The 9713-nt window shown below is 39.3% G+C and overlaps 1 protein-coding gene across 1 annotated transcript; it reads right to left on the reverse strand.

Moving 5' to 3' along the window:
* Positions 1-4070: 4070 nt before the first annotated feature.
* Positions 4071-5011, reverse strand: LOC121990636 (late embryogenesis abundant protein At5g17165-like). The gene is made up of 2 exons (XM_042544738.1): positions 4833-5011; positions 4071-4566 (listed from the first exon to the last, which is right to left on the reverse strand). The coding sequence occupies exons 1-2, from the start codon at positions 4955-4957 to the stop codon at positions 4287-4289; spliced, it is 405 nt and encodes a 134-aa protein (XP_042400672.1). The 5' UTR covers positions 4958-5011; the 3' UTR covers positions 4071-4286.
* Positions 5012-9713: the final 4702 nt, after the last annotated feature.

The raw sequence follows: 9713 nt of genomic DNA on the forward strand, positions 1-9713 counted from the left end.
ATCCTAACATGCGTGTGCTCTTTTATTTTTCCGCTGCGTTTATTTACTCGATTGTTTTACGATTCCGAAACGAACGAAATATCCACGAGCGCTATTCACCCCCCTCTAGCGCTTTCAATCCAACAAACTGTACTTTGTTTCCTATAAATATGTATAAGGTCGTGGCTATAGGCTAAAGCTCGCCTTGTTTAATTTGCATCTTGTCGAAGGCGGTCTTAAATATGACATTAACATATCTTCCCATGCCCACAAAAACTCTAGCCACCTACTATTGGTGATAGTGGCTAATAGTGAGGTGACTTTGATGATCAAGGCATCATCATGGGGGAGTTCTATCTCCTCAAGGTATTGAGGCCCAAAGCTAATCTGGGGACCTTCAACTTGCTCTCTACTAGAGGCGACTGTGCATATCTCAAGCAGGCGACTATGAATTTTTCATGCTTCATTGGAGTCACCATCAGTGGATCCTCTAGAGATTATACTGACCCTCCTCATAGCAACATTGCTTAGATTTTCTTCCTGCCTAGTTTGAGCGGGCTCCATGCCGTCAATTGGGGAGGCTTGGTTGCCTTGTATGTGTCATGTATTGGTTGGCCTACAGTTGTATTGGGGCTCAACAATGGAAGGTTGATTAGCTACAGAGTAATTTGGGGAGGTAGCTGACCTTGCTCAGCCGCTTGACTTTTATCCCTAGTGAACTGATAACAATCTTGGGTATTGTGAGTTTTGGAATTGTGGTATGTACAAAAATTAGATATCCAATGTTGAGGCTTGGCAAATGAAGTCCGCACCACTTCCATGTGTTGCACAACCCTTCCTTCCCGAGTCTAGGGGAGAGGATTTGACTAGTGCTCTTTAGGGCATATGCGATGTAGAGAGGCCTTGCGCTCGGCTTGGGAGGAGGGAGTTGGAGTAGCTACTTCTTTTATCTGAGCTACTTAAGATTGTTCAACATTGATGTATTTGATCGCTCACCCCAATCGACTGTCGAAGTCCTTGGGGGGCTTTCTCACCAAGGAATGAAAGAAGTCTCCATCAACGAGTTCTTATGAAAAGACACTCAGGTATTTCAGAAGTAACAGAAGAAACATCCATAGTTATTTGATTGAACTGCCTTATGTAAGTTCTTAAGAACTCCTTTGCTCCCTGCTTGAGGGAAAATAAGCTCAAGTTGCTCTTGTGGTATCTTCAGCTGTTGGCAAAATGGTGAAGGAAGACCCTTTTGAAATATTTGAAGCCTATCATGGAACTAGCAAAGAGATGATCAAACCATCTTTGTGTCGAGCCTAAAAGGTTATTAAAAATGCTCAACATTTGACACCATCCATATACTAGTGCACTAGAGCTACATTTTCAAATATGTGAAGGTGATCTTAGATATTGGTGGAGCCTCTATATTCTCTGACCAACAAGGGTTGGAAATGTTTGGGCAACTTATCTTCGAGGAACTTCTAGGAGAAGGGCACCCTTGGCCGCTCGAATGAATCACTAGAAGTGGGGGCCTTGCTCTTCTTTGGATCTTGAGGAGGTGAATCTCTAGCAGAGGATTCATGGGACCGCTTAGCTCTGGCAGAGTCCTTGGCAGGCGTTCAAACCAAAGCCTTGGGGAACTCAGCTTGCTTCCTTGGCTTGGACCTTCTTTTAGTAGCTTGTGGCACCTCACACGACACTGCAATTGCTTTGGAGAGGGGAGGTTTGGCTACTTGTTGCTTCCATGCCAGTGTTTGCTCCTTAACCATCACTAGTAAGTCAAGGTCTTCTTGTGACAAAGTGATGGTGGTAAATTTTTCTACGTTGTCCATCTTCACGTTCCAGATCAAGTGTAGTGTTTCCATAGACAACGCCAAATTTGATCCCATCTAAAAGCGATAAAAGGTGAACTACTAGTGAGTTGACTTGGCAGTTGATTGGAAGATGACTTTGAGCTGAGAATGCCGGCAAGAATAAGCAAAAGGAGGAAAAAGATCATCAGTAAGTGGGTCAGGGGAGGGGGTCCTTAGCGCGTTTACTCCGACGGTCAAGTCAGTATCATGGAGGGAAGAAGAATAGTGCAATGGGAAGTGAGTTCGTGGACTAGCATACCTGCACCAATAGAGATTGGCCCCTTTTATAATATCTCTATAATCCCCGCATTAATGAGGCATCACATCACTGCTAGATAGTATGTTTAATCACTATGCTTTTATTGTATCCAATAGTTCTATCATAGGTATGGGAGGAGTATCCTGTACATGTGCAAGGATATGCTCTCTTTGACTTTCTAACAAACTCACGTGAAGTATTCATTACTAAGTTTGTTCATAGGCTAGAAAGCCTAATGGGTCACTAGTCATTTGTCCCACTAATAGGGAGATAGGCCCAGGACAAGTAACATATTTCCTGTTGGGTTGACTAGGCCCGTAAATATCTAATTGGAGAGTTGGGCCCCTGAGATATATGATTGGTATTATCTGATCTAAGCATAGTGGGGAGTAAAGCTCCATAAGTAGCTGAGCGGGGAGTTAGGTCTTATGGCATCCGAGTGTGGAGCTGGATCCCTGGGATGTCCGATCGACATTAGCTGATCGGAATGTGATGGGGAGTACATCCCTGTAAGTAGTCGAGTGGGAAGCTGGGCCCCGATGACATCCGAGTGGGGAGCTAGGCCTCGATGGCATCCGAACGAGGAGTTGGCCCCCTGGGATGCCCGATCGACATTAGCTAATCGGAGTGTGGTGGAGAGCAAATTCCTGTTAATAGTTGAGTGGAGAGCTGGGCTCCTAGTATGTTCGATCAGCATGTGATGATCGAAGTGTGGTGGGGAAAAGAGCCCCATAAGTAATTGAGCAGGAAGTTGGGCTCCGATGACATTCAAGTAGGGAGCTAGGCCCCTTGGACATATGATCGACATTAGCTAATTGGAGCATGGTGGGGAGTTGAGTCCTATAAGTAGTTAAACAGGGAGCTGGGCTCCAATGACATCCGAGTGGAGAGTTGGGCCCCTAGGATATCCGATCGATATTAGTCAATTGGAGTGTGATGGGAAGCAGAGTCTCGTAAGTAGTTGAGTAGGGAGCTAGCCTCTGATAACATCTGAGTGGAGAGCTGAGCCATTGGGATGTCCAATCAACTTTAGTCGATCGGCGTGGGAAGAGCTCATCGGATATGTTATTCGAATTGACATATCTTAAACTTTGACTGTTACCTATTCTGGTTGGTTAACCTTTGGACCTCACCGGGGACTTCTCGTATCACTCCTCTGTATGATGAATGTCTAAACAATTAGGGCTAAAAACTCTCACAAAAGTATCTGTGCACAATCTTAATGTGCTAAACTATGCTTATAAAATCTTGTATTGTGAATTCTCTAATCGAACTTTGGCCAAAAGATGTGTTAAAGAATTAGTACAATCTTTTAAAGCCCATCAAAATTACATGCAGACTCCATTGAACAAATATTTAGTGTTACTTTATTTTCTATATAACAATTTATTTTAATATTTAACTTTTGTGGATGTTATTAGTTTTTAATCTAGAAAACTCAAAATTAAAACTATTTTAAATTTCATTTATATTTATTTTAATTTAGTTAGTATAAAACCTTACAATCCAGATTAAGTGCCCTAATTAAAGAACTTAAGTACGCGCGTACTTGTTCTTTAAAAAGGGGAATCATTGTAATGATTCTAAAAACTAAGAAAAATTCCTAATCAACAACTTCTCCTCAACTATATATATTTTTTAAATCTTTTAAAGTAATTATATAAACATTGAAATAGTCTATAGACAAATTTCAATGCGCCATAATGTCTTTATAATAGAAATAATATAGATTAACATGCATGCATACAGAAAAATGAATTCTCACGTTAGGATATCATCTAGATATATGGTATGTTAAGATATAATGATAAATATGGTGTCACTGAATATGGTATGAAATATCAGTTATTATAGAAATAATAATAACGTCAGTGGTTACAATAGGTCTTTGTCAATTAAAATAAATTTATGATCATTATCCTAAATTGATATTTTTTATAATTATTAAAGTAAAAGTTAATATCTTCGCCGGCTCCACGGAATGAAAATTTTACCCTGATGCAACAGCCTTTACATCATCTTATTCATCAATATAAAGCTTTGAACAATATTGAAGCATTCAGCATTGTAGTACATGGCCACTTACGATATCGTCATCATCATTATATCACACTGATAGAACCAAAAGCAATCCATCGAATAATTATTCCACGCACTTTATTTATAGACTACTATAATTATGTAACGATTGCCGTGCTCGCTGATCAGGCGTAGGGAGCCTTGTCGACGCCCTCTTCCAGGCGGAACCACACGGTCTTCTTCACCTCGGATGAGCCACTGATCCCTGTGGCGGCCGCTGCCTTCCCGCCGATACCGGCCGCGGAGGCGCCGCCGTCATCAGCCGGGCCAAAGACGCCGGTGGTGGGGTGTGGCCCCCAGTACTTGTCAGAGCTTCCGCCGTCGATTACATAGTCCGGCACCACGCACGGCCGCACGTGCTCGTCCACGTTCTTGTCGTACGACGACTCGTGCAGCGCCCGGATCCTGCAAGTTGGACACGCGTCAGTCGGGAGTCGACGATGATCTCATCGGGTGCATCCTACGGCTGTGAATGCCATTGTAAGAATTAAAACACCCCCAACATCTACGGTAGCAATCAGTCCGCCGGCCAGCTCTCCTTTTTCATTTTTTTTAATAAAAAAATATAGAAAATGTCATTTTAACGGCGATGTCGGTGTGAGGTCGGTGACCGGAAAAAGCAAAAGACAAGTAGAACATGCAAATGGATCTACAGAAACAGTGTCACTTACCCGGAAGAAATCACCGGAGAGGCGACGGAGACGGCGGGGAGGGGCGAAGCGGCACGGATCTGGTGGAGGAATCGCTTCCCGAGGCTTCCTTCGGCTATCGATCGTCCCGCCCAGTAGGTTGCCATACAGGAAGAGAAAGACGTGGGAGATAGACCACTGAAGTTAGGCGACGGAGGACGGCGGAGCAAGCCTATATATAGAGCAAAGAGGGCCCCATCGACGATTTTGTTCAACGCTGACTCAACCAAAGGCACGCAAATATCGCACCGTATCGGCGGGTCCCATCCAAACCATTTTCCTCTTCGGAGACATCTGATACAATTGATGGATGGTTCACGACATAAACCACGAACCGTTCCTAAATTTTCCTAAGTGACCAAGATACCCTCGCCTACTTTGTAATATTAGCAAGTGACCAGGCGCGCAGCGGCTATTGATACGCCAGACGACGAGGGTACAAATGGAAGTTCAACTCTCCCATGCTCGTTCCGGTATCTCCGGGTGTTATCTGGTGGCGTAGGCACGAGCGGCAAAAGTTGAAACGAGGTATGCTCATGGTGGAGCCCACCGACAGGTCTTTGTTGGGTAGGCTAAGTTGACTTCTGCTTAAGCATTAAGGATACTAATTTCTGCATTATTAAAAATTAATAATTAATAATTAATAATTATATTTTGACCGTAAAATACATCGCGTATGACTCCATGCTGCGTGATTCTTGGAGCATTAAAGTCTCTGATAAATTTGGACGGTTTGATATTGTTTTAATTAGTAATTAGTAATTAGCAATTAAGATTAACAAAGTCAGCTTCACCTAATAGTAATTGAGAAATGCATTATTGTTAATATTATATCATTATTCTTTTTTTTTTTTTTAAGAAACGGGGTTGCTGTGGTCGGTCCAATTCTTAATCAAGAAGCCATTTGTATACTGTTATCTATTAAGAGTTGAAACTTCCCCAATGTTGTCGACTTTCACTTTGCAGGGAACTCAATTAAGTGAACGAGGCCATGAGATAATTAACATATATGCTCGATTGCTTGATTCTTACGGACAGATTGCCATGAAACTTGAAATGTATGACTCAGAGATTCTTTTTTTTCAAAAAAAATAAAATTTGAGGCAATAAAATCCAAAAAGAAATTTAGAGGGAATCAGTAATGTTATTGTTTCAGTGAAGAATAATGAACACAGGATTAAAAAAGCATCGTATTTCATGGAAGTGGATTACTCGTAGTCGGTACAAATTGGGAATTATATGAGTTGTTAATATATCAAATTAATCTGTGGGTTAGGGAATGCTATTGAACGGATTAATTTGGGGCAACTTTTGTCAAATCCTTAATTTGAACCTTTCTCTATTCTCTAATTGAAAAAAAAACAATTATTTATTATTATTTATTTTTTTGGACTCTTAGACATCTCCTCTAAATGAGTCGGCCTCAATGTGTTACATTAAAAATATAAAAATTTACTATCCTCTTTACTATTAAAAAACCTCTTATAATTTTTTTTTAACCCATTGAAATTTAAATTTAAAATATCATTATTACTCTTAAAATAAAAATCTTAAAGCTCACGTTCTTTCGAGTTAATTTTTTCGTTACATAAACTTTTTTTTAAAAAATCTTGTATTGAAGATGCCCGGGAAATATTTGGATTTTGGTACATATATGACATCACATTTATGGAGGAATTAAATTCTTTGTCGCCAAAAAAAACCCTTGTTTGATTTTAAATAATTGTATATTTTTTATATCAAAAATGGATTTGGATTATTAAGCTTGATAAACAAAATAAAAAAAAAAAGTAATTAGGAATCGTTTGGCGTGCCTAATATTATTTATATACATTAATATGGACTCCTACGCTGTTTGGATTTGTCAGTACTGATAATTTGCACAGCTTTCCTCCGCGCCCTATGTGTGTGTTAAACCTCATCTTTATTTTAATATAATTTAATTTAATTTATTATTTATTTTATTTTTATACTCATATTAGTTGTACAAGTAAAATCCTAGAATATACTATAATAATGACCATCATAATATTCACTCCATATTCTAAATATATTCCTAGTCAATTAAGTCACTTAATAAACAAAGATAAAAAGTCGCTTGAATTAGAAATTAGTATATGTTAGGGTAACTTACACTAATGATTTAATTCAAGTTTTGATGTATAACAATGAATTAAAGTTAGACTTGTGATTTAACCTCTTGAAGTAAGTGTATAGGCTAACAGACTTAATAGATCCAGAGAACCAGACACTAGGCTAAAGTCCAGTTAGGTTAGGGAGGATTAGACGACTGGCTGAAGTCCAAATTATGCATCTAGCAGGAAGACCTGGTGAGTCAAGAAATCAGAGTCAAATAAGTCTGCAAATGATAAGTAGAGGTAAGCACTTGAGGAGAGAGATCCAGTGAGGACGAGTCCTAGTGAGATTATAGGTGCTAGTCCAACTTAGATCTATTTTGAAAATCTAGGTTCAGACCAATACTAGATCTTGGTCTTAGTAAGATATGATCTAACTCATAAATATATATAAATCATTCAAGCATATATTTTTTTAACTATGTGTTATAGAGACATACGTAGATTTTCAAATTCTACATGTGCGGTCATTAACAGAGCTTGATTCTGAATCTAAAGTCAAAAGTTTTGGCCTTCAAAAGATTGATGTATCGAACTAGTAGATTAGAGGCACCTCGTATGGATTATAGGTGCCTCAAATGGGTTGGAGGCACCTCAAATTAGAAATTTTATCTTTTCTGCATCGAATAATGCCTATTAAAGGTGCCTCCAATAACCTATATAAGGAAGTCTCGACCAACACTTCATATACAACTCATACAGGAGCTTCCTCGATCATTCTGCTACGCTGTCCTTCTGCTACTGCTCTGCTACGATCCTACTATACCCAACTACTGCAGTCAAAGCAACATTGACCTTGAGCTACGAATTACAATTTACTAAAGTGTTGGTAACAATTTAAAGTTAATTTTTCTTATTGCCTCAGAAAGTGTAGTTTGTTACACTTACTATATCTATATCTATTTTACGAATGTTAGTGAATTGCCCAATCAATACGATCCAAGGAATCATGAGCCTTAGAGAAGGAGTCCTCGAAGGCTCCGAATCGAATAAAGACAAAAGCATATTATGCTCTATTTTTCTTTTTCTTATTTATTCTATTTTCTTCCATTGCATTCTCAAACTTTCAACCAGAGTTTTAAAAAATGAAAAGAAAGATTTTAAAATGTGATTCAGCTCCCTCCCTCTCACATTCTATAAGATCCTACAGTATCTGTGATGCAGTATTTTATATTTCATTGGTAAGGGCATAGAAATGTTTAAGCATACATATGGATGCTTATACGATGAGTTTATTGAACAACCCTCACATAGACTTTCCAAGTGGTTGTCATTTATCGAGTGGATAAGAAAGTTCTTGGTTGTTGTTGTACACTAGTAGTCTTTATGACCAAGGATAACACTGAGACTCTATATGTTGGGGGCTCACTTTGACTAATTTATGAACTCCATTAGGGGCATCAGGTGGTGAGATTTGGTGTAATAATGAAACGTATAGAAGCCAGTGGATTGTAGTTGAGGATTCATCACACACTCATAGGTATGTGTTGGTGCAATGTCTCTAGGTCAATGTTGACCAGTTTGACTAAGCTTGAGTTGGCTCAAGCTTGAGTCTTGATGTTTAAGTTTTAATGTTTGACAATATAAGGAGATTGCAGGTACAATTGTCCATTTGGGAAGATTGTCGGTGTAATTACCCTCAAGTCAAGGTTTGACCAGTTTGATGTGAAGAAAAGTCAAGTAGGTCAAGGATGACTAGATACTTGATTAGGAAAGTCCTAACTGGAGGTTAGATAAGGGCAAGACCAATAGGATGATTAGCAGAAGAAGAAGAGTCAAATAAGTCAATGTTGACTGGATACTTGACTAGAAAATCCTGGTGAGTGAAGTCAGGTGAAAATCCTAGTGAGTGAATCTAGGTGATGGAAAGTTCTGGTGAGTAAAGCTAGGCAGTTAGAAAATCTTGGTGAGTAAAGCCAGGTGAAAAGCCCTAGTGAGTGAAGCTAAACAGTTAAAAAATTTTGATGAGTGAAACCAAGTGAAAAGCCCTAGTGGGTGAAGCTATGCAATGAGTAAGTCCCGGTGAGTGAAACCAGACAGTTAAAAATCTAAGTGGGTCAAAGGTTGACCAGATACCTAGTGATTAGAAGTCCAAGTAGGCCAAGGTTGACCGGACACTTAGCACAAGAAGAAATTTCAAAGTAGGTCTAAGGATTGACTGAACACATGACACAAGGAGAAAAGTTGGGGTCCCAACAGACCACAGTTGACCAGATATTGGGTAAAGGAGCTCTAGACTTAGGTTTAGAAGTTGGGATTTGGTAATCGATTAGGCTAATCAATTACCATAGCTTAATCGATTACCATATCTTAAGTGATTAGCCTAATCGCTTAAGCCTTTTGATCGCGAAAACATAATAGAGTTGAATCGATTAGGGTAATCGATTCAGCAATCCTTAATTGATTAGGCTAATCGATTAAGGTTTTTCTGTGAGGAAACAGAAAGGGTCGTAATTAATTAGGGTAATCGATTATGTCATGCTTAATCGATCACAATAATCGATTAAGCTAGTTTTCGCGAGTGAACAAAAAGTTTTCTAATCGATTAGGAAGGCTTAATTGATTAGGGTAATCGATTAAGCTTGAAAAACTAGTCGTTTGAAGCAGGTTGCTAACGTGGTAAGCGATTAAGAAGAGGCTTAATTGATTAAGGCGCCAATGGTAACCCTAGAAAAGGGTTTTTTGTGCATTGTTTCATCAGAGCTCTCATCCACGATTTCTCCACTCC

The sequence above is a fragment of the Zingiber officinale genome, chromosome 6B, assembly GCF_018446385.1.
Source record: "Zingiber officinale cultivar Zhangliang chromosome 6B, Zo_v1.1, whole genome shotgun sequence".
In the NCBI taxonomy this organism is placed as follows: domain Eukaryota; kingdom Viridiplantae; phylum Streptophyta; class Magnoliopsida; order Zingiberales; family Zingiberaceae; genus Zingiber; species Zingiber officinale.

Coding starts and splice junctions, on each gene's coding strand:
- LOC121990636 (XM_042544738.1), bottom strand. CDS start 4,957: ATGGCAACCTACTGGGCGGGACGATCGATAGCCGAAGGAAGCCTCGGG. Junction 4,567..4,832: donor TCTCCGGTGATTTCTTCCGG/GTAAGTGACACT, acceptor TCCAACTTGCAG/GATCCGGGCGCTGCACGAGT.